This window comes from Telopea speciosissima, chromosome 2, assembly GCF_018873765.1.
Source record: "Telopea speciosissima isolate NSW1024214 ecotype Mountain lineage chromosome 2, Tspe_v1, whole genome shotgun sequence".
Taxonomy (NCBI): Eukaryota; Viridiplantae; Streptophyta; class Magnoliopsida; order Proteales; family Proteaceae; genus Telopea; species Telopea speciosissima.
In genome coordinates, this window is record NC_057917.1 from 69,945,411 (window position 1) to 69,971,973 (window position 26,563).

The following is a 26,563-nucleotide window of genomic DNA, read 5'->3' on the forward strand; positions in this document are numbered from 1 at the left end:
TAGCCTCTCGATACCTTTTTTCGCCCTCTCCTTATCCCACGGTGAATGGGATCCATTCACATGTCACCATGGATGGTGGGAAATTCAGTCAAAAAAATAAAAAATTCAACTTTTTTATTTTTATTTTGAGATACACGATAATGTCAAACTGATTGAAAATCAACCACCTTATTAGATGATTAGATTAGATGATTATGTGGACAATACACTTACAAATTTAAACACAATATACCAATCACAAGATAGAACCCCCTCCTCTTTTTCTCACGAGGGATTTAACTACTACAACATATATATTCTCATTACCAAAAAAAACATTATCCTTTGGTGCAAAATAACACTTGTTTTTATGGTATTTTTTTGGGGATACTATTTTTTTTATGGTGCAATTTATAATTTAAGTTTCTAGGAATATGGATAAACATAAACAAAGAAAACGATAAATCATGGGAAAGAAATTGTACACACAACAAATACAAGGATCATAAAATTTGACAATGTTTGTTGCAGTTATCCTAATGTAGAAATAATTTTAAAAAAATGGAGGGGGGAGGGGAGGGACAGGTGTGTAATGGTGTTGTTTTCCTTGAATCAAAATATAACAGAACACTTACACAAAACTCCCTGGCTAATATCTATTCACACAAGACTCCTCTCACTATATCAAAAATTATCCCAAGATGTTCAGTTACAAATGAAAGGATTGAACAGGAAATATTGACACACAAAAACAAATTTAGGATAGGGTTGAGAGTTGAGACTAATTTAACATATATTACAGCATCAAGCCATTGAACTTCTTTACAATTAGTTGTGTGTTACCCAGCAATGAAAACTGGTGGTGTAGTCCATGATTCTAACCATGAGTATAATCTCCCAACGGTTAATATCTACTCTAATTTGCTCCACAGCTTGCTTTTTAACTAATAGATCACCAGCTTCAAATGTGAAGGGCTTCTTTCATTGCAAGTATTTTCGATGGATCAATTCACCGTGGGATGCAACAATAGGGTCAGCATATGAAAACCTCGCTCATAATTATCTGCCAGAAGAATGATAATGGAAAACTCTTTGCCTTAATAAACAGTACCTAGACCTCACCCTAGAAAGTAGAGAGATGCTGCTCCACCAGTAATTAAGTAAAAATATCAATGTAGATGCAAAAACAATTTCTTGAGCACCAGGGGCACACGCGTAATTTCTGTCAATCTTGAATGGGATCAATCTTCATGCTCATCTTCGCCTTCAGAATCTGCATGAGAAAATGAAGTACTTACAAGATCAAACAACTCAAGAATGGGGTGATAATATTACCAATGCCAACCAATTGGACATTGTGATGGACAGGTAACACATATTCATAAAGGTAAACCCAACCCTGTAGTTTTGTATATTAACCAAGTGAGTTCTATCTTTGCCTGACCCAGTGCATGTCAAATATCTCACTCCAGGATAATTCCTTACTCATGTAAATCTCATTCCCATGTTTCAGTAAGATGGTTGACCAATTACTAAGGTTTTACTTAAACGATACTGAAACAATCAAATTGATAGAATTAGCGTTCTTTTCATTTAAGCAGAATCATTATAATGCCTTACACATAGCAATGACTGCCAAGTTCAAGATTCCACTGTTTTTCTTGTCTTATATTCTTAGAATTCAATAGATCCAGGCCAAATGGTCATGTCACATTCGAAAAATAGTAGGCTTATCGTTGATGAAAATTTTCAACACACACATGTTTTCTTTTTTAATAGATGATACTCTCTCTCTCTCTCTTTTTCAAATATGTGTGGCTTGAGATATCCATTTTGTACATTGGACATTTCTTTCTAGTAATCACCTTATTTAAGACCTACAGTTTTCTGTAATGATGCCAGGGACTTTGATCCTTGTAGAGCACGTGTTTACAGACACATTAGAGGCTGATGTGGCTGATCAGAATATCTAAAATTTGAGAAATCTCTGGGTAAGAGACATGTGCATTTCCCTTGCCATCTTTTGACCCACCATTTTAACACATTACTGTTTGATAAATATAACCATTGAATACATTTTAATTTTCTTAGAAATAACAAGGGCCTCTAATGATCCATATTCGAGGTGCTTTAAGAAGTACCAAAGGAGAAAGGATCCAGGAGTTAACTCAGTAACTCAACCATGCAGTTCTGAGTTAAGTCAGCAGCCCCTGAAGCCATACGGTTCTGGTCTAGAATTGAACCAGAAATTGTCCTCCCATCATGGGATGAAGTTTTATTTCTTAATTTCTTACTTATTTTATTACTTATATTAGTTGTAATGGAACTTAAGAGTTCCAGCTTAGAGGGATTCCATCTTATCCTTCTTTTGTTATCAATCTGAATTGGACTCTCTTAAGTGAGTTGTGTAGGAGTATTATTCTGTTTAGTCTTTTAATTTGTTGAATACTTGTTTTCTATTGGATGAGAGGTATTCCTAAGGCCTATATGCTTCAAGTCTACTAGAAGTTATATAAGCAGTTGTAAGGCTCAAACAGCCCCACAATTTTAATGAATTAAGCATGGCTTTCTGCCTAGACCTTGGGTGGTTCCCGGGTCATATCCTTCCCTTCTTCCATCTTCTTCTTCTTCCTCAGTTCACAGGTCAGTTACTTATATCAGTTCTGTTTCAATTCAGGTCTGGTTTCAGAGATATAGTATGTAGTTCCTGCTGGGTGTTTACTAATCAACATCATTATTAATGTAGAAATAAGTAAATGGCTTGATTGATCAATGAGATCACTCAAGCTCTCTATTTATAATAATAATAATAGATTACAAAGGGAAACACTGTTTACGACACTATTCACGTGAACAGTATCATAGCCCAAATATAACTCTAAGTCTAACTAGTTAAATAGAGCTAGAATAGAACTAGGAAAGGGAAAATAACTAAAATAGAAATAACACCCCATGGGTCGATCTTATATCATGGATCGACCCATGTCACACGTAATACCCAAATACCCATATTCCAATACTCCCCCTCAAGTTGGTGCGTAGATATCAGTCATGTCCAACTTGCACACTAGAGGTTGAAAAACTTTTCCACTTAAGCCTTTGGTGAACACATCAGCCAACTGTTCCCCAGATTGCACATAAGGAACACAAACCGTCCCATTATCTAGATTCTCCTTGATAAAATGACGATCAATTTCAATATGTTTCATCCTATCATGCTGCACTGGATTATGGGCAATGCTTATTGCTGATTTACTGTCGCAGTAGAGTCGCATAGGCAGAGTAATAGGAATACTCAAATCTTGTAACAAAGTCTTGAGCCACAATAGTTCACAAATACCAAGAGCCATAGCTCTAAATTCAGCCTCTGCACTAGAACGGGCCACCATTGTTTGCTTCTTGCTGCGCCATGTAACACAATTTCCATCCACAAATGTACAGTAACCTGTGGTAGATTTTCGATCATGGGAACCAGCCCAATCTGAGTCAGTGTAGGCCTCAATCTGTAGATGATCATGACGAGAGAATAATACTCCTTTACCAGGAGCCGACTTCAAGTATCTCAAAATCCTGAATACTGCTTCCAGATGATTAGACCGGGTATCATGCATAAATTGACCGATAAGACTCACAGCATAGGCAATATCAGGCCTAGTGTGAGATAAATAAATTAGTCGTCCAACTAGCCTCTGATATCTCCCTTTGTCCATTGGTTCACCATCAGTGTCTCGGAAACGAGCATTTGCCTCAATGGGAGTATCCACAGGAGAACAGCCTAACATGTCAGTTTCAAAAAGAAGATCTAGAGTATACTTGCGTTGAGATAAGAACAACCCTTGAGAAGAATGGGCCACTTCAATCCCTAGAAAATAGCGAAGTATGCCTAGATCCTTAATCTCAAATTCCTTGGCCAAATAATTCTTCAACTTGGAAATTTCAGCAGGGTTATTTCCAGTTACAATTATATCATCGACATATACTAGGAGGAGAGTAATAATGCTGCCCGATGTCTTGATAAATAAAGTGTGATCTGCATTGCTTTGTTTATAAGCAAATGTCAACATCACTGTCTGAAAATGACCAAACCATGCACGTGGTGATTATTTCAGACCATACAACGCACGCTTAAGTTTACAAACCTTGCCATGAGTTGCAGCAGATGAGAACCCAGGAGGGACATCCATATATACCTCTTCCTCTAATTCACCATGGAGGAAGGCATTTTTAACATCAAGCTGCTGTAGACTCCATCCTAAGTTCACAGCACAAGAGAGAATTACCCTGATAGTGTTCATTTTGGCAACAGGTGCAAAAGTCTCCAAATAATCTATCACATATGTCTGAGTAAATCCGCGAGCAACCAACTTTGCTTTAAAACGATCAACAGTTCCATCAGCTTTTTGTTTAATTACAAAGACCCACTTGCAGCCAACAGTCTTCTTTTGTGGTGGAAGTGTGACAAGATCCCATGTACCACTCTTCTTTAGAGCTAGCATTTCTTCGATCATGGCCTCCTTCCACCTAGTATCTGCAAATGCCTCCTGCCAAGTCTGTGGTATGGAAACAAACGATAAAGAGGAAACAAAAGCATGAAATGATGGGGATAAAGATTCATACGAAACAACCTGTGATATTGGATGTTGCGTACAAGACCTTTTTCCCTTTCTAAGAGCAATGGGTAGATCAAGTGATGGATCAGAAGTAATAGGAGAAGTAGCAGCATCTAAAGGATTAGAAATATTACCAGAGGAGGTGTCATTCGATCCTGGGTGAGAGGACAACTCTTGGTCCGGTAATCTTTGCGATGGTGGGCTGTTGTTGCCCTTTTTCTTTCGATAATACTGTTGTGTGAAATCTTTCTTTGGTTGTACTTTGCTCCCCTTGAACATCATTATCTAAAGGTACATGATAGTCATCAATAGGTTCATGTAGAGGAATGGGAATCGGCACTTCTTCTAGAGTAGGAATGGACTCCCCCTGAAGAGGTGTCGAAGATGGAAAGAAAGCCACGGCCTCATGAAAAACGACATCCATGGAAACAAAAACACGACGAGATGTAGGATGATAACATTTATACCCCTTTTGGGTGGGAGAATAACCAATGAAAATACAGCGGAGACCGCAGGGATCAAGTTTGCCATGGGCATAGTGGTTTCGAACAAAACAAACACACCCAAAAATTTTGGGAGGAATAATATAAGAAGAAGACCCCTTCAAAAGATCAAGAGGAGATTTATAGTCAAGTACCCGAGAGGGCATCCTATTAATAAGATAAGCAGCTGTTAAAACAGCCTCTCCCCAGAAATGAGAAGGAACATGCATTTCAAACATAATAGAGCGAGCTACATCAAGAAGATGTCTATTTTTGCGTTCAGCCACTCCATTTGGGGTGGAGTGTCAACGCAACTGGTTTGATGAATAATACCTTGAGTAGCAAGAAATAATCGAAAGGCTCCATCTAAATATTCACGACCATTGTCACTCTTGAGAGTTTGAATGGTAGCTTGAAACTGAGTTTGAACCATGCTATTAAAGACTTTAAAACAGGAAAAAACTTCACTCTTGTGTCGCATTAAGTAAACCCAAGTGGTGCGTGTGTGGCAATCAATAAAGGTGACAAACCACTTAAAGCCAGAAATAGAAGAGGTGCGTGAGGGACCCTAGACATCAGAATGAATCATAGAAAAAGGCTTAGAACATCTTTTATTTGAACTAGAATAAACATAACGAGTTTGTTTTGCAAAAACACAAGTCTCACATAATAAAGAGTGAGGATTACAATGCTGAAATAAAACAGGAAAAATCTTAGCTAAGGTTCCTAAAGATGGATGGCCCAGTCGATGATGCCATCGGTGCAATTCAAATAAATGATGTTCAGCAGAAGTAGCAGTAAGAGCCTGGCCAGAAATAGTAACAGCATTAGAGATAAGATCATCGTCAAGCAAGTAGAGGCCACCACGCATTTTACCAGTTCCAATCGTTCTCCCTGTCCCCAAGTCCTGAAAGACACAATGTGAAGGATAAAAAATAGCTTTGCAATTGAGATCAGATGTCAAACTACTGATAGAAAGCAAATTAGAAGTTAACTTAGGAACATGTAAAGCAGAGGACAAAGATAAAGAAGGAGAACAATGGACGGCTCCCTTCCCGAGACAGAGGAAAGAGAACCATCGGCTATTTTAATTTTATCTTTGCCGAGCAGGAGAATACGAAAAATAAATTGGATTGACCATGGTTGGCTCGAATTGATTATCGAGGCATAGTTGTCAATATGGCGCGCCTGGCGTCTGGCGGAGAGGGCTGCATGGCGACCTACGCCATGGCGACCCTCTTTGATTTCTTCTTCCCGACTCTCTTTCCCTCTTCGATTTCTTCTTCCTGTCTTGATTTCTTCTTCCCTCTTCGATTTCTTCTTTCCCTCTTCAATTTCTTTCGATTTCTTCTTGATTTCTTCTTCTGTCTTCTTTCCTCTTCGATTTCTTCTTCTGTCTTCTTTCCCTCTTGATTTCTTTCGATTTCTTCTTTCCCTCTTCGATTTCTTCTTCGATTTCTGAATTTTCTTCTTAAAACTTGAGAAACAATAGAGAAAAAATAAAACATGGCTTGAGTATACATCTATTAACACATTAAAAATAGAGAAAATAAAAAATAAAACATGGTCGACATGCTTGCCAGGCACGCCATGGCGGGCGACATGTCGATATATCGACGTGACACCCCTCCACCGACTTGGATCGCCGTGACGCCGTGACAACTATGATCCAAGGATGAGATAATGCCGAAGCACAATGATCAGCAAAAGAAATACCTGGTTTAGAGAAAACAAGGTTCGATTCAGAAGAGGGAACCACAGTTGAGGTAGAGGCAGGTGCAGATGAAGAGGCGAAGGTAGTCATCATACGACGAAAGACAGCAAGTTCCTCTGCAGAAAGTGTGGTAGTAGGGGCTGTTTTAGTAGCTTCAGAAAGATGGGCCTGTGTGCCACCACGACCACGGCCACGGCCTCGACCACGACCACCACTACGACCATCAGAAGAGTCAGATGGCCGACCATGTAACTTCCAGCAAAAATCCACAGTATGTCGTTCCTTTCCACAATGAGTACATTTAAGAGGTTCCTTCTCAGACGAGGAATGTGTACTAGTACTAGAAGAGCTACCTCTAGAAGAAATTAAAGCAGATCTCTCTGGCTGTGTAGTTGGTAACATGGTGGAACGACGAGTATCTTCCAATTGTATCATAGAGTAGGCTTGCTCCAAAGTGGGAAAAGGTGAACGACTCAGAACTTGAGACCGAAGCTGATCATATTCCACATTAAGGCCAGTCAAGAAAGTGTATACTCTGAATTTATCCTTCCTAAGCTGAAATTTGGTAATATCAGAAGGACAATCAAGTTGAAAGTTATCATAATAGTCAAGCTCTTGCCACAGGCTACGGAGTTCACAGTAGTATTCAGATAAAGTAAGTTCACCCTGTTTGGTTGTATGGATTTTTCGTTGAATATCATAAACTTGTGCGTCATTCCCTACCTGGGAATAGGTACCTTTAGCAGCTTTCCAAATTTTTGCCGCTGAATCAAGTAGTGTATAGCCACGGGCAATGGATGGAGTCATTGCACTGAGAAGAAAAGCCATAACAAGAGAGTTGCTGGAACTCTACTTGTCTTGTAATGTACCAACTTCACTTGGTTTGACAGTGGTACCATATATATATCCCTTATAGCCCCTTGAATCAATGGAAAGAAACATTTGTGTAGACCAAAGTAAATAATTAGTGCCATCGAGCTTTATCGGGCTGACTGGAAAAGAGGGATAATCATGATGGGTCCCTTGTGTAGAAGATTGGCCAGTGTTGGTGGTAGCAGTGGATGCCGCTGAATCAGGCATACTGATAGAACTTCAGTAACCGAGAAGTGCAGGAAATTGCAGAATATTCTGCAATAGGTAAATAGGCAGTAGTTCTTCAAAATAAACTCTACAGGTTGTATAAATAAACAACTACAGTGTTGTCAAACAAAGAGAAGGTGCAGATCTGTATACAGAAAAAAATTTGCAGGTCTTCAAAAAAATACTGCACTCCTGCAAAAAAATCTGCAGATCTTCAACAAAAAAGCTGTTGTAGGTCTTCAAAAAATTGCAGGTCTTCAATAAAAAACTGTTGCAAGTGTTTTAAAACAGCTGCAGGTCTTCAAAAAAAAGAGGAAAGGAGTCTGCAGATCTTCGCACAATATGGATTTGTAGGTCTCGAAAAAAATTCTGCAGGTCTCGAGAAAAAAATCTGCAGGTCTCGAGAAAAAAAATTTCAGGTCTTAAAACATCTGCAGGTCTTCTAAATAAAAATCTGCAGTGCTTCAGTCTTCAAACATGGAGAAAAAATACTGCAGGTCTTCGAGAGAAATAAATCTGCAGGTCTTTAATCTTCGAGAAAAAAATCTGCAGGTCTTCTAAAATAAAATCTGCAGTTCTTCAATCTTCAAACATGGATCTCACTGTGCATGGAGATCATAAAATAGGATAAAGTAATGGAGGTAAACTCTAGGGCAAGTACTAGATCATATTTAGATCACCTCAAAGTACTGCCCCAACGAAATAATGGAAACGAGAGAAGGGAAGAGAGAAGGAGGGTCTCGGTTGATTTAGGGTTTTAGGGTAATGGGTTAGTTGATCTAGGAGAGATCAATTGTGGAGGGAGACGATGGAGGAGAGCAGAATTAATTTCTCAGATATCAAGTTTAGGCTCTGATACCATGTAGAAATAAGTGAATGGCTTGATTGATCAATGAGATCAGTCAAGCTCTCTATTTATAATAATAATAATAAAAGAGATTACAAAGGAAAACACTGTTCACGATACTATTTACGTGAACAGTGTCATAGCCCAAATATAACTCTAATTCTAACTAGTTAAATAGAGCTATAATAGAACTAGGAAAGGGAAAATAACTAAAACAGAAATAACACCCCATGGGTCGATCTTATATCATGGATCGACCCATGTCACACGTAATACCCAAATACCCATATTCCAACAATTAGTTCATCTTCTGAAATCGTTTTTAAGATCATTACAGTATTGGTGCTGGATTCTGTCCAAGTTGAACTTTTCTTGTTCAACTAGGATTCTTCTATTTCAACCATAAAAAATTACTAAGATTTTACTGTGATATTCATCCTGGTTATCAAACCCTAAAGATTATTTTTGAATCAATTCTGAATTCTGGTTATTGAACTGACTGAAGTTTTAGGAAAACTGGTATTATGGTTCTGTTAAAGTAATCCATGTTCAAGTAGGATTTAATCAAAACTAAGAGTCTGTCCATCATATTAATCTGAGATTTGATATCTGGTTTATCTCTATTAAAATAGCCTTCTGATGTAGAGCTCCAACAGTAGCAACGTAGGAGGAAGAAGGGCCAGCCCAGCCAGGCACCTCTCCTGCCTATTGAGATTTAAGTTATATTCAGGACCACACTTAAGCCCATATTCTACGCTCCTACAGTACCAGCATAGGAGGAATTCCATTCCAACGGTCTCTTTATTTCAAGTTCATGTATCCAAGAGGCTACTTAGTCTCTTCCTCCTCTATAAATTAGAATTGTGGAGGCTGTTTCCAGCATCCAGAAAATTTTAAAACAATATTATCTTGTGAGACTACCTGTGGAACTCAAGTGTGCTTGGGTGGGATTCCTATGGCGAACTTAAGTGAGACTCCTACAGCGGGGCACTAGTGGGACTCTAGCTGCCTAGTTATCATTTTATCAACTATAATCAAGCATCATCAACCGTAGTTGTCAAGGCGTCGCCTAGGCATCCAGGCCCCTTGGTCGACTTGGGTGCCTAGGCCGGGCGCCTTGGACGCCTTGAACGCCTAATTGGTGTTGGCTTGCTTTTTGCCCCTCTCTGGCGCCTTGGGTCGCCTACACGCTGTGACAACTATGTCATCAACCATCAAACACTTAACAGGTCAGCAAGAACTTGGCACTATCCTTTTATTCACCAACTTCCTTCTTCCTTACCTACCAGCAGCCTTCACCTTCTTCATCCCCAAACCATGGCCTTTTTCCCAACTCATTCTCTACCAGATTTCGATCTTGGTTTGTTGGACTTTAGGTTTGCACCACATGGAGAGTCTTATTTTGTAATATGTCTTTGTTCATATTTTATAAATACAAGTGAAGGGAGACATTTCCAATGATTTTGACAAAAATATACTCAAATCTTCTTCTTCAAGAGGCAGCAGCTCCTGTGGTGAAACAGTGGCAACAAAAGTGGTGATTCCTTGACTGATGGTGAAGCATGCCGCAGGACACTGGTAGGAAGCCCTGGTCATACCCCTTCATTCCCCTATTCTTTTCAATTTTCCAGCAGAACAAACAAGTCTTGTGTGGGTGATTTAGAGGTGATTTAGAGGTGATTTGGAGTTCAGTCTTTGGAGGTCTGAATACTTACTTGAATCCTTCCTTTCCTATCGTTGTTATCTCAGTTATTGCTTACCTATGTTCTGTTAGGAATTACTTCAGTTACAGCACCTGCAACTACAATTTTCTCTTTTCAGTTTCTGGTTTTGGGCTTGGCAATCTCAATCAATCCAGCCATCAGATATGGCTCAAGTTTTGAGTTGTTCTCCCCTATCAGTACTTCATTCGATCAGAATTGAAAATCCATCTGATTAGAGGATCTGAAGTTACTGATGTTTCATTCTAGTTACTAATTCCGTTCTAGTCAATTTCTGCAGATCCATCCGTTGGATCATCCTCAGTTTTGGGATATCTATCCTACAGTATATAAGGTCTGTTTCATTACTTTTCTAGCCCCATTTGACTGCTTGATGTTGAGTTGCTGAATCATCATTAAATCTGTCCCTACCTAACTGTTCTTAAATCACTGCAGTTCTGTCCTGTGGCTTTTGTTCTAAAATCTTATTTGATTTATTTAGAACTCATCACCTTCAACCAGAGTTTTGTTCAAATCTTAGTTTCTGATTTGGTTTCATGGGATTTCTCTGGAATTCTGGAAAATTTCTTAAAGTCTGGTTTTGGGTTAATGTTGGTTTCTGAAACCTAGTCTTTAGGTGACTGGAAACCTCATTATATAACCAAACCATTTAGCATGGATCTTGACTTGTCTTAAAGATAGACAAGTTTGGGAAAGTCTCTTTTGCTACATGGCATAGGTTATAACTTATAACTATGAATTGCTTCAGGAGAAGGGAGATAACTTGATAAAATTTACATGTTGAGCTGTCAACTCAGAAACCCAGCCTGGCAGCCTCTTGTCATGAAAAATCTTACATAACTTGACGAGTTTCAATATTTGAACATGTGCATTTTTCTTGCTCAAGTGCATTGTGTGTGTTTTTCGCACTTCACTAAATGATATGTTGACCTTGAGCCACATACCAGATCGAATATCATCGCTGACCAGGCCTCTCGCTTGGATTTGTTCTACAACCATCCAGTACATCAACACCCACCAATAAATATGAAGGACGAGCAAGCAAAATAAGAGGGTATTGAACACATAATAATAAACAGGGCCTTTAATCTTGTTTGCCTCCTTGTCCAGAGTCAGAAGAACTTCATAGCTGCAAACAAGAAAAACAATGAATTAAATAAAATTAAGAGAAAAAGGACAAAGAAGAGTGGGATCTAATGTACATCCACTGAAACAGAAAGAGGAAAGGGCCCATGGTTGCTCAGTAAATCAATTAAGAAAAAGAAGGGAAGCGTGGAGTTACAATAATTAGGGAAGCAAAGAGTTGGAAGACAACAACGAGAAATGGGTCCTTAAGTACTATCAATTAAAACATCACCTTTGACTAGCTGGAAATATCAGAATTTTAAGAACCTATACCAAATAAAACTGTTGTTTATATTTAATGAAGTATCGAGCAACATATTTTGAATATCTGCAGAAACTTATAATATCTAGATTCAGAAATTGTTAAAGCCTACAAATAGGAAAAACTTCAAGGTGTACTCGCCGATTAGTAATAGCTGATGATACGAATAAAAGTGAAAAGTTAAAACTAAGGGTGGGGGGGGGGGGGCAGTGAAAAAGAAAGGGAGTTCAAGGAAATCTGAAAACAGAAACAGTAGTAGGAGCACGGTTTTGAAGCTTGGAGCAATACCATTCAAGAACTCATTTATAACATGTCGAGAGATTCAAATCCTGCCATCTACTTGAGTGAAGTAATACCTTAGACATAAGATTCCTATAATGAAGGCTTCAGATCACTCTTATGTATATGAAATTTTGGAGAAAATACATAGACAAATACATAAGTAACCTACATAGAGATGCAGAAGCCAGTGTCTACCAGAGCACCAGCTCCGGCAATTATATAAATAACAAATTGTTGTCATTCAGTCGCCAAGGGTAATGGCAGGAATCAAGGTAAAGAATCCCAATTGCTCTAGGATTAGAATTCCAGTCACACTAGGAGACTCTCAGAAGAATCCTAGTTTAAGTAGGTTTTTAAAAGTATGAATCTTCATCCAACATGGAATGCTAGTTCAAGTAGAATTAGATGTGAGGAATCCAAGTCCTATCCAAATAGGACCCAAAAAGAGGATTCCTAATATGGAATTTGATTCAAGTATGATGATAAATTGAAATTGGATTGTTCTTAGGAAATTAAAATCCAAACACAAGTAGAATTCCCATTTCGAGTATAGGATTGAATTCGGAATCAAAGTAGGAATTCAGAAATCAATATCGGATTTTACCTAGAGTATTTTATCTGGGGTACCCAACTTAAACTAGAAATTATAATCTGAGAGAATGAAATCAAAAGTTGAATCTTTTACAGAATCTCATAAAGCTGAATCAAACCAGAATTGGACAATTAGATCAATCTGAAAATGAGTTAAACTGTGGAATCTTTGAACTTGAAAATTAGAACAGAATATGCCGAATAGCTGTGTACACAGGTATAGAAATCTCAAAACTCAATCCTAACACAACTAAAAATAGCCTAAACATTCTATGAATCAAACCAACTTACTTAACCAACAAAAGCATTCAAAACAATCATATTCAAAATGTGATTCCAAATTAACTGATTAATAAAGTAAATCTTGTATTCCTAACTACTACCCCATATTGTGGCCCATTACAAAGAAAACCCAGGACCACAGGCCCAATCCAGCATTTATTTTAACAAAAATAAGCTCATTTCTGTGATTTGCCTGCAAAAGTGCGATATAGAGTATCCAACTCAATAGTTTTTTTTTAAACGGAAATGATTGGTATAAACTTACTTTGGTTTTTTTTTTTTTTTTTTATTTTTGGTGGCGAAGTATGTAGTAGCATTTGATTAGATGAATAGATTTGACCAGATTTGGAAGCCCAGGCAAAAGATAGCCAGGTTTAGTGCTTCCAGCCCAAGAAACTGGCTTTGCTTCCAAATAATGCACTGTTGATCCCCTGCCTACATTACATGGGACAAGGGAGAGGAAGGTGTGGTGAAGCCAGGACTTTGTCCCAGGTCTCAACTGCAGGAAGTTGGAGAGCTTACCAGTTGAGGCAGATGGAAATTTCAACTTGATAGAAATATAGGAAACTTAACTTTCCTTCTTCTATGGGAAAAAGATGCCCTCACTTTAATTTATAATAAAATTGACAGGTACCAAATTAAGCGGCATAATAGGGATCATTAAAGAAACATAAGCACAATGTGTACAAATGTCCAATGAAATAGGGCAACAAAATAGCTTCCTCGTGGACTGCCGTTGCAACCTGGTCTAAGTGCCATGATTCCTATCATTGTAAATGACCACAACTAAAAGCTCATATTGAATCAATATCATGTGCTGAAACTCGATATTTTTTCCTCTTTATAGAACGCAATAGATGGAATAGCTTGTGACCAAGCAACAACTCTGCCACTGTAAGCCTGGATAAAGGAAGAGGGTTGGTGCATAATGTCGACAGATGACAGTGTAAAAATTTTAGCCAAACCCTTTTTCATGGATCCTAGAATTTTATATTTTCAACCTTATGCTAGGGCTAGGCCGTACCCCAAAGGCAACACGTTACACTATGACCCAAGCGTAGTGGATAGTGAGCAAGGGTTAGCTAGGGTGTCATATAAGCGATGCACCGCTTTGAGTTCGACGCCCAGTTGCAGTGACAAGTAGGCAAGAGTTCTCATACCATGGACGCGTATATGTAAAGAAGCTAAAGCGTAGGATTAGAATAACATCTTAGAACAAAGGAACTTTACCGGAAAAGAGTTTAGAATTGCTAGCTATAATGAGTAGAAGAGTTAACATGGCTTGTATACAAGAGACTAGATGAAAAGGTAAAAAAAGTTAAGGAATTAGATGAATATAAACTTTGGTACACAGGAGAAAAAAATAATAGAAGTGGAGTGGGAAAAATATTGGATAAAGATTTAAAAGAATTGGTTATAGGACAAAATCCATAGAACTTGTGTTAGAAAAAGAGGAAATCAATGTTATTAATATGCTCATACACCCAAATCCGACTAAATGAAAATACTAAGAAACAATTTTGGGAACACATGGGTAAATTAGTTCAAAGAATTAGTTAAGGAGAAAAGTTATCATATGGGAGGTGATGCAGATCAAACGTACTCAAAGAAATACCAAAAGAGGAAAAGAGCTTGAGTCAACTCACAGGGTCAACTTAGTAACAGCTGAGTTGACTCAGTCATGGACTCGGTTCACCCAGTTTTGGATCAGGTATGGTTCAGCAACCAGTCCCCATCATGGGAAACCTTTTTAGTATCCTATATGTTTTCTTTTGACTTTATTAGTTACTTGTATAGTTTAGTAACCAACTTAAGAATTTCAAGTACTTGGGACTTTATCCTATCCTTCTTTTGTGATAAAGTTTTAGTGTAATGGAACTCCTTTTCCTACCCATGGTTTAGGTATTCTATTCCTTTATGTTTTGTTTCTTTTATTATAGAGGAGGGTTATTGCAACCGGCCTGAGACAAGAAACTACTATTATGGAGAACCAATTTGGTTTATGCTAGGAAGATCCACGATAGAAGCAATTTACTTAGTAGAATCATGGAAAGATATAGAGATTGCAAAAAGGATCTCCATATGGTCTTTATTGACCTAGAAAAAGCTTATGACAGAGTCCCTATAGAGTTAATCTGGCAAGTACGAGAGAAGAGAATTGTTTCAAGTAAATATGTGGACATAATTAAAGATATGTATGATAGTATGGTGACTAGTGTAAGAACTGTGTGGGGTCAAGGTATTGAATTCCCAATTACAATTGGGTTACATCAAGGATCAGCCTTAAGCTCTTATTTGTTTGCGCTTATCATATAGATGATTTAACCAGAGGCATTCGAGATGAGGCTCCTTGGTGTATGCTTTTTGCTGATGAAATTATTTTGGTGGATGAGACAAAAGCAAGGGTTAACACCAAGTTGGAGTTGTGAAAATCAACCTTGGAATCAAAAGGTTTTAAAATAAGTAGAACGAAGATAGAAATATGGTGTGTAACTTTAGTTACACTAAGACGGATAATGAGGTGGTGAAAATTGATGAGAGGGAGAGATTCCGTAAAGTGATTATTTTAGGCATCTGGGCTCAATCATAAATAAAGAAGGTGATATAGAGGCTAATGTTTCACAGAGAATTAAAATAGGATGGATGAAGTGGAGAGGTGCGTCCAGAGTGTTGTGTAATTGACATATTCGTTTAAAACTTAAGGAAATTTTATAGGACAATCGTACAACCAGCTATGATGTATGGTGTGGAATGTTGGGCAGTTAAGAAGCATCTTATAGATAAACTAAGTGTAGAAGAGATGAGGATGTTGAGATGGATGTGTGGCAAAAGCAGGAAGGATAAAGTAAGGAATGATCATATTAGAGCTGATTTCGGAGTAGCTCTGATACATGATAAGCTACGAGAAAGTCGTTTGAGGTGGCATGGCCATGTTCAACGGAGGCCTTTGGATGCTCAAGTACGGAAGAGTGATTTGATTCAGATTGAAGGAACTAAAAGAGCCAGGAGCAAACCTAAAATGACCTTAGGAGAAATGGTGAGGGAAGACATGCATAACTTAGGCCTTTTATCAAGTATGACCTCAAATAGAGCTGATTGGAGGGCAAGGGCCCATGTAGCCGACCCCATTTAGTTGAGATAAGGCTAAGTTGTATTTGTTGCAGTAGGATTATTTCCTATTGTGGCTAATGAAAGGTTCGAGGTCTCAGTATCTCAGCTGGTTTTGGTCAGCCCAAAAATTGAGTTGTCTATGCTTCTTTTTTTTTTTCACATTTCGCCCCGTGGTTTCAGGGGCCATATGACCTAATTAGGTCATGAAACTTGCAAGACAGCCTATTTTAAGCCCCTATAAACATGGTGGAACCCTTAGTTTTCTAAAAAATCACATCCAAAATGGTAGTTTGACTTAGGACCCTAGGTTGGTAGTTGTACACTACCAAGTCACTCCTATCCCTATATGCTCATCCTGATATTAAACGAGTGACAGGCCTTCAAGTTCAAATCTCCTCCAAGGAAGGTTGTTGGGCAGCAAATCTCCTCCAACTGTTGTTCTTGAGCATCAAATCCAAGTGTTTCAAGGTTTTTTTTGGTAAGATTTGGAGCAAATAAGTGATTTGGAGCTGTTCTCTTAATAAGCGGTAGAAACCAATTGAGTTTACCGAGAATAGGTCGAAATTTCGATCGAGAAAAGTCAAAACATGGTATTTATATAACTGAATTTGTGGCATTTCGATGAGATACTCAAATTTCAGCCGAGATACCAAAATTTCGGCCAAAAAAATGTGTTTTTCTTATTTCACACCCTATCTTGACTCGACCCTTGTCGAAACTGAGACAATTGCCAAGATCTCACAAAACTTCGAACCATGGGTGATGGGCATTCCTAGAGCCAATATGAATCGAGTTATTAATTTCTATTTATGATTTGATGAAGAATAAAGTTGGCTCTTCTGCCCAGAGTTTGTGGTGATACAATAGATTCCTGCTGTGTTGATTCAGTGGGTGTGACTGGTGGTGATTTCAAGTCCTATCCTTCTCTTTTTATCTTCTCTATTTTTCTGGTCCTTCATTCATATCACAGGTCCGTTCTTCCTGTGTATGCTATTCTGATCTCAGTTACTTTATTCTTCTGTTTGAGGATCTCTTGACTAGTTACTTAATCAGTCTCCCTGCTGTTATTATGGATTAGAACCTCTGTTTGTTTGATGTTCAGTTTCTACAATCAGTTGTTAGTAAATGGTGGCTTATGGCTGATAGGATTCTTCAGAGGATTTGCAATCAATTTGATACTTGTCTTAAAAGCATTCATTTTGGTAGAGGAGGAAAGTGTATGTATGGTGGGCTCCAATTGAGAAAGGAAGATACCTTGATCTGACCGAGCAACCTCAATCCCCAGGAAGTATCGCAACTTACCCAGGTCTTTAATCTCAAATTCGGTACCCAGAAAAGTTTTCAATCGAGATATTTTGCCAACGTCACTTCCTGTAACCACGATGTCATTGACATATACATTGAGGAAAGTAACCAGCTCACCATTCTTCTTAATGAACAAAGTATGATCAGCATTACTCTATTTATAACCCACAGACATCATGGCTTTATGAAAACGCCCAAACAGAATTGCCCTATTTTTTCTGCATTTTTGGGTGTTTCTCCCTCTTGAAGATCAAGTCTCAAACACTGCCAGAGATTGGTTGTTTGTATTGGAGATCCATTCAAGTAGCTGAGGACAGCATCTATTACCTGAAATCAACACACTCTGACAAGTCATCATCAGTTTTTGAAGCCCCCTACCCTCCAATCGATCTCAAGTTTCGGGGTTTTTATAAAACCCTGACTACAATCGATCTAAGGGTTAGGACAGTCCTCTCTTGCTGATTTTTTGAGGAGTGTTTTATCCCCATCAGAGGAGTACTCGACCTAAGTTTCAACATCATTCATGGAGTTTTTTTAACAAAACTCAGGTTTCATCTTTATGGTCACCTTCTACATCAATCAACCTATTTATTTTCTAGTTCTTATGTAGCTGGCTGTATCTCTTACTATTGGATCTGCTGAGTTATTATCTTATACTAGCTGATTCTATTGATTGGCTTCTGTAAGCATGACTGGTTAACCTGTTACTGCTGCCTTGTTCTTGAGATTGAGTATCCTACTATTGGAGATCGAATTTCTTTCATTGTTGAAGACTCGAATCTACTATCCTGAAGATCAGTTTATTTGGGATTATAACAATGTGTTCCATAGTTATTGGTTGCAACTACGAACCTATTCAATTGTGTGAAGTTTTCTCTATTGATTCAAATCCAACTTACTTTGAGAGCTTGATTATAGCATTGTTCACTAATTCAGATCTGATCCAAGTATTTTTTGAAGTTTATTACATCAATTCTGCCCAGATATCTTCGTCAGTTCTATTTAGCATGTGGGAGTTTACAAATTGGGATGTTGCACACTGGTTCTTCCTTGTATGAAGATCGATCAAGTTTTGAAGAATGGTGTCTTCTCCTTATAACAAATCAGACCTGTTTTTTTATTTAATTCAAATCTGATCATTGGAGATTGGTGTTTCAGAGTTTGTTTGAACGATTGAAGAAGGTTGAAGATTACTCTGTATTGTTATTTGTCCATGGATCTTTATCCCACTGCCATTTTTCCTTACATCTCCCATACCATACCGTTGGCATTTACCAATAACCACTTTGGAAGTTTATGGTATAATCTACTTTGCCATTACTTCCTCTTTTCCATTACCCATAGCACCTTTGGAGAACTCCGGAAGGTTACCCTTTTGCACTATTTCATTCATCATCTCTGTTATGTCCACGTGTACTACTACACGTGAGGGGAAAATTATCTACAGTACACCTGTAGACATTGCAGAAGCAAAACTTGCAGGAACACTTGGTGCAAAACATAGAAGATCAGTGTTTCCATCATTGCCATTGGGTATCCTTTGTTATTGGGTTGAGTTTGCCGTAAGGGGGAGATTGAAGTATTAAAGTATTGAACATATTTAGTTGTTGCTTGCCTATTTGAGGATTTACAGTTGGGTTGATTATTTCCACTGCCTGATTCAATTTATTCCGCTGCTTGCTGCCCTAGTTCTACACTTCAAGATTTTATGTCACTATGACAATCTAAGATTCATCACTGGACAACTATTGAAGATTGGTGAAAGTTTTGCTGATCAAGTCTACCCAGTTTTTTTTTTTTAAGATCAATTATTTCAAAGTTCTTGAAGGTTTATTTGGGAGCTTCATTCATCTGTCAAGCTGGACTCTACTGCAACTTAGTTTCTTCCCATTTTGTTCAAGTTGGGCATTAGTACCTTATATGCAGCAACTTGAGGGGGAGTGTTAGCATTATTATGGAGTTTTTTTCTTATTAGTTCAAGCTGGAGCTTCTTTTTTACTTATATGTATAATCCAGCTTGAGGGGGAGTGTTGGAATATGTAATCCAGAATACCGTGGGGGTATTCTGGTCCTTTTGGAGGTAGTTTAATTCTTATGTCATTAGTTTAAGTTGCTGTTCTTATAGAGTCAGCTAGTTAGGGGAAATTATGTTTATTTCAGTCCCTTTGTAACTTTCCATAGAGGGGCTTACCTATCAATGAATCTAAGTCATTCCATTCTCTAATTCTCTCTTTCTAACCCACGATTCTGCCAACAAATACTTTTCAAACTAAATACTTAAGGGGGAGGAAATAAAAGAATATTTTAAAAAAAATAAGGAAAAGGAAAAACTAGTGTACATGATTACTTCCATTGTCGGCCCATCTTCTGTAACAAAGTAAGATAGCACTATATCAGTCAAAAGTTAACCAAAATTCTACAAGTTGTACTCACCATGTACTCCATAGGACCCAGAATGGGTAGTAGATAAGACGAAGTAAGAACCATGCCAAAACAAAAAGAACGAATGAAAAGCTAGCAAGCTTTTCAAAACCACTGTACTTGGACATCTTTGCAACTTCCATAAACACATCAGTTGCATCATGCAGAGCTAAAACAACTGATCCTACACGAGCAAACCTGCAAGAAATGTCAACAGAACTTCTGGTATACTTCGAATGCAGAAAGAGTAAGAAGCATCCTATAACACAACTCTCATGAGCCTCACACATATATTTAACATGCACCAAGCATTGAAGCTTCTTTCAAATATATAGTTATATGTGTGAAAATAAATAAACAAGTACCGACTTTGCACAAGGCCATCCCTAGGACTTTATAAGTTGGGATTGAACCTGCTAACTCAAGGTTGCAGTGAAGAACATCAACTAACTGGGCGGGCTACAAATGAACCCTTCAAAATATACCTGAGTTGGTAAGACAAAACAATAAGAATCACAGTTGCTACATGATGAGACATTGACACCCCAAAGTCTGAACGCCTTGTTTCCCAGAATATCAAAGCAAATATGGAATATGTGTAGAATCCAGCAGCATACATGTACAATCCCTTCAACTTCAATCTGGGCACCAGGAGAATCATGAATATTTAATATGAGAACATGAGATATACCAATCAAACTATGGATAAAATCATGTAAACTGTAGGCAAGAACACTTCCTAAGTTGAGAACCATGACTATTTTATGAGATTACTCAGAAATCTTACTTAATCTTTTGATCAGGCCAGACCTGATCTCCTGGCCCCACCCAAAAATTTTTGGTATTAGTGAACCAGGGCTCATCATATGTGACAGATAGAGCCAAAATCTCTGCTGAAAGAAAATAAATACATTTCCATGCTGATTCCTTGAATTTTTTGATCTTGCGCCTCCTCTCATTTGTCTCAACATCCAGCATTTGATGCCCCTTCCCAAAAATGAGTCGTCTTGCCACTTTCTACAAGGAATATATCTTCAGTTCAGAATAAGCATATTACCCATAAGAGAAAGGGAACAGAAAGCAGAGAGGAAAGAGAAATATGTTATACCAACTACACGGGAAGCATCTCAACTTGAGATGCAAAACTAATATTCTACGAAGTGGTTTTCATTAATATTCTCCAGAACCAAATAAAACAGTAAGGACCCTGAATTAAAACTGAAGGGCCAATTGAAATCTATTATTGTTCCTCTATCCAAAATAGGATTTCATAATTTATATGGTTTGGCAAAATGGCCATCACTTGCTACTTTGTGGCCCCTTCAAGTAGAAAGGAATCACCCTAGAATTCTTCTATCCAGCAAAGGAGAGTCACTGTCCAAATCATAAGTTCAAGGTGCCAAGGTGCTGGCCAGGGGCCTTGGTGCGTAAGGTTTCGCCTAAGTGAGGCTTTATTGGTCAAGGTATGCATAAAACAGGTTTAGTTTAGGACCTTTCAAGTTATGTTGATATCCTAAATAAATTATGTTAATGTTTAGTCTACTTAGTGGTAATCCAAAGTAAAACTAGTAAGGAGACAAGAGGCATTCACCAATCAATCTGATCATCCAACATTATTAAAACATGTAATAAATGATCAAGTGTTTGTTTTTCTAATTACCATGATTTTAGGACTTAGCTAAATTTTTTTTTAACAAAAAAAAAATGGTGCCTGCCTAGGTCAAAATTGGCCAAAGTGACACCTAGACGAGGCAGTGGCAACCAAGGCAAGGGCCAAGTACTAAAGAAAATTTGATCATTCTGAAGGGCCTAGTTGCCTAGACGAGGCCTTTACAACTAAGGTCCCAATGCTACTCTATATTTTTTTCAGAATGTTCAAGTAGTACAAATCAGCATGTGAATTTATGTTTATTACAAAGATCAAAAGTTCTCTCAGCCAGCCAGAGATAATTGGAGAATCTTTCAACCATGATGAGTGTCCTTAGACACTCCTCCATGGAGCCTTGACATTCATATGTTTAAAGCAACATCAATTTACGGACAAAAACCTCGACAAAGAAACTTATACATCTAATCCCTTTTTGTTGGCCTAAAAAATTCCACCGCTTCAACAACTAAGTGGATCCATCAGTCCTATTGAGAATGATCAACAAATGATAAGTCATAGAAAACTCAAGACATGACAAATCAAGGTGGGAACAAGAAACTCTCCCCAACCTCAACCCCCCCCCCCCTCCCCCACAACCAGCAAAAAAAAATTTAAAGAAAATGAAGTGGCAGGCACTGAAACATTGTATGTCAGGGGCAACATATGAAAGTAGTAACTGGGTTTCAGACAGTTAACTTCATCAAACTGAATGCCAGTAACAAAAGATAGAATTGAAGTGCTGATGCGTACCATTTGTTTCAGGCTTTCAGCTCATCTTAGTACCCTCCAAAATTTCAGGTTCTACAGCAAACAAAAGATGAACAAGGGCAGACACTGATACCATCTTGTTGTTCTTGGAGTGGGATAAAACAAAGAAGCCCACTGACAATCTTGTGTACAGTCTAGTTTTGAGAGCAAGGTTTTAAGGATCGGTATCATAGGAAGGATTATTCACATGATTCGGACCGTTCTGGAAGGATCATCCAATGTATCTCAGTTAAAATCCTTCTGGGAGTTACAAACTGTTCAACACGTGGATCACTCATCCACTGCCCATACCAGCAGAAATTGTTCTCAACCAATACCAATGCAATCAGATGACACGAAGGATATGAGACCAAGTTCTGAAATACTGTCTAAGTTTGGAAGTGCTTACAATCCTCAAATCAGGCGCTTAGGACAGCGCTTCAGGCGTTTATTAGTACGCTTGAAAGTAGATTGATATAGTTTGATTTTTTTTAGACATCTTTAAGCTTAAAATCCATACTGGGTCAAATATTGGAACTTGGAAGTGCTCATCTTGATTTACATCCTTTTATTTATTTTTAACTCAATGAAGCTTAAAAACCATAAAGAGTACATGTATATGCAAATACAGATATGTTCTGGGCTGCTTTTGACTTTAAAATTTATTACACTTAGGCTAGGCACTCTCACCCACGTGCTCCTCCTTTCCCTATATGTTTTCTGCACTTACATACCTGCATGTGTTTAGGGCACTATTCTCAGGTAGTGCACTCATTACAGCTATAAGAAACTGCGGTTACTGGATTTAGCAGTGATGAAAATGATCTCTCCAGTTACAAATTATAGTATTAAACCCTATATTTGTGATTCCTAAGCAGAAGGTTTGGTGGGACCATTTCATTGTACAATTGAAGTAACATCTGCAGCCCCTGTATACAACTCAACTACTCAGCCTCCCAACTAAATAGGGTCGGCTACATGGATCCTTGTGTGATGGCATAAAAAAGACAGGACAAGTCTCAACTCTCAACCAAGTGACTTTTGTTCACAATATGAACAAACCATGGTTTTCTCATACCCTTCCCAGAATTGAATGAAGACTTCAGCTTGCATTAGCACAAATATTACAAACTTCATGATTATGTGGCTTTCCAGCTCACTGGGAAACAAACCTAGAATCGGTGGACATGAACTCTGTTAAAAAAATTCAACGATAGGATTTCTGAAGCTCTTCAGTGGGAAACAAGCCAAGCAACCATTTCCAATGGTTGATCTTGATAAGTTCAGACTCTGGATTAGTCCATGTAGAATTTTGGGAGGGGAAAAAAAAGAATGATCACAAATTCCAGAATTAAGTAGGGACAAATTTAAACCACATCCACATAGATGACATGGAAAAGGTAATAAGACTTCTGTTCTGACCAACAATCACCGTTACTAGGTGAACCATAGACAGATGGATGATGTTTTCATGCTTCTAGGGGGTCAAAAAGTAACATCCAGCATAAAGACATGTGAACCTGGTAACTCTACAACTTTTCCTCATAAATATTTCCCAAAACTCAGTTTTTACCAAACTGGCACATAGTATCTGGTTTGCAATATACACCTGTTATACATGTGAGGAAGAAAACTCACCCCTCATTACACATAACTCTTCTAAACCTTATAAACATGAATCACAGGATAATTTACTTGCAGGTTTCCAGTTCCTGCAGTGTATCTCTGCTGTTGAAAATTTTATTGTGCAAAAGGAAAAAACTTTAATGATATTTTTAGACGTTTCAATGTCACCGGAGAGTCTTTAACGAAGAGAAGACGGAATTACAGATGGATAAACTGATGGCTGGACAGACAAATAGAGAAGGGGAGAGAGAGGTAGGAAGGAGTGTGGGAACTGGGAACTAGACAAACAAAGCTGAGAAAAGAACAGGGTTTAAACCTTCAACAAAGTAATTTGGATTTAGAGAGATACCAGTGACTAATAAATGAGGTGGACTATTCATAAACTTGATGTATAAGTGACTGTTACTCAACCAAGTTAGTGTTAACTTACATTTGTACAGTCACCAAGCAGTTAGCATTTGAATACATTTGGTACTGACATTTTTAGGCCGTTCAACCTGATCTCCATTTGAGAAGTGCATGTAAACATGATGGCTCCGTCTGGTTGCAAGTAAATGGAAGGTAAGGGAAGTGAAATCAGTTTTGAAAAGAAAAAGGAAATTTTTGTAGTCATGACTGTGTAACCTACCCAAAACTCTTACAATATTTGGCAATAATACTTTTCAGATATTTATCTTACATTTCAAATCAAAGGGATTTAATTGCAAAGTAAAATTAAAGGTAATAACCAAATTTGAAAAGTTTTGGAGTTAATTATCCAATCATGTGAGTGAAGTAATGATTGCAAAAGTTAATTTCACTTCCCTACCCTTTTTCTTTTGCAACCAGACAGAGCTGACAAAGATAAAGCCAATATACAGAAACTAATCAGATATTACTGTAACAGTAATTTGCAGCAACCTCTCAACTTATGTGTGACGCTACAGTCTAATGATATATAATTATGCACTCAGAGCTCAACTTAAATCAATAGCAACATCAATTCAGCAGGTCATCCACCTATTAATATATAGCTAAGTGAAATTTCCGATTAGCCTACGCAACGATTGCCTAGAACATGGATAACCTGAATTGTAGAAGGAAAAATGAAGAATTCTTGAATTGAAGATAGATAGAGTAATATATCAGAACAGTCAACGGATGGAGAACAGAGTCAACAGACAAACCCATCATTCAATTTCTGGATCTCAAACTACTATCAATATTCAATAGTCAAAAACATATTATTAGACAATAAGGAGTATAAATAATACTGCAAATTTTGGGGGGGAATTGGACGAATAAACTGAATAATCATAGTTCAGAACATCCATTATCTACAGAAAACATAAAAATAAGACCCAGAAAAATTAGTTAATGATGATACCTCAAAGACGAATCTGTCAAGAAAGAAACGTATTGTTGGAAAGAACAAAGCAAATAAGAGAAGAGCAGCGAAATCTTTGTATGCAGGGTAAGATTCCTCCCCCCAGGCGATCGAACCCACAGCTTTCATTTCACAGAACCAGTGTCTTTCTTGCAGAATCGAAGAGAGACAGAATATACTACAGATCCATCAGAACTGTCTATGTGGGATCGACCGAAAATGTTTTCTAGGGGGAAGAAGACACATTACTCTCTTTTCTCTTTTCTCTTTTCTCTTTTATTCTCTCTCTCGTTCTCTCGTTCTCTGCGTGTGCGTAGTGACTGCGCGTGCGCAAACTCATGAACCAGGAAAACACAAAAATTATAAATTAATAATCTGTTAAAAGAGTTTAGACAGGAGAAAAGTCCTACGGGGGAAGACAGGGGGCCACGCCCCCAAAAAGGAGGAAATTCCTCCCCCAAGATGCTAGCGGACGATCTCATTGACTGCCCTGCGCGTGTGGCCCCAGAACTCCCCCACAGAGAGGGCTTCCTCCTTTATTAAATATCTTTTGAGTCCGTGATTTTTGTGAGGAGGTGTGGCCCCTATATATACGGGGCCAATAAAAACACGTGCGTTGGTATCATGAGGGGTCTTTCATGGGATTCGGAGGTCATTTTGCCCTCTCTTTGTCTAGTCATGGGTGGTATATTTTTCCACAAAGAACTTTTCCTTGTTATCTGTTTTGTGTAATTAAGTTGACTCATATTACTTTGATCTTTGGACTGATGGTGTTAATGAGGATTAACAGCCCAAAATGCACACTTATTAGGAATGCCCAAAGCTAAAGTTTGATTGGAATGTGTGCTGGGAGATGTGAGTTGGGATTTGGGACAGCCTGTAACATGCAAAGGTAAAGGCATTTGCATGTGAGTATGTAAGTATGATCTCATTATATCTTTGCTTTATTTCTAGGGAAAATCTTGTTGTGATTAAGGTTGGTGAAATAAAATTGTAACTTTAAAGAAGAATTTAAGAATTGCATTAGTCACATACGTAGGAAAAATAGAATAAATAAAATTCCTATTCCAAGAGCCATGCACCATTAAATCTGTAACTCTAGTGTAACAATGATGGGAGAGGGATTGGGAGAGTGACACAAAACCCATCAAGAGAGGGAATCCAAGGATCATATCATATTTGAGATTTGAGAACCATCACCTATGCTCCAACAAACCAAACTCTTAGATAGGTAACATCTTCCTAATACTATTGCAAATCCATGTCCCACATGTGGGAAAGACTGATGGGTCAAGAAGATTGCAATAGTATGATTGGTAATTAATGGTCTCTAGACATCTCAATGGTTTGATCTTTAGCACCCC

At 38.0% G+C, this 26,563-nt stretch overlaps 1 protein-coding gene across 1 annotated transcript; it reads right to left on the bottom strand.

The window, feature by feature from the left end:
- Window positions 1-758: 758 nt before the first annotated feature.
- Window positions 759-25,436, bottom strand: LOC122652958 (ASC1-like protein). The gene is made up of 7 exons (XM_043846843.1): window positions 25,200-25,436; window positions 20,600-20,829; window positions 20,298-20,453; window positions 19,825-20,010; window positions 11,378-11,562; window positions 1,193-1,252; window positions 759-1,042 (listed from the first exon to the last, which is right to left on the bottom strand). The coding sequence occupies exons 1-6, from the start codon at window positions 25,326-25,328 to the stop codon at window positions 1,221-1,223; spliced, it is 918 nt and encodes a 305-aa protein (XP_043702778.1). The 5' UTR covers window positions 25,329-25,436; the 3' UTR covers window positions 759-1,042; window positions 1,193-1,220.
- Window positions 25,437-26,563: the final 1,127 nt, after the last annotated feature.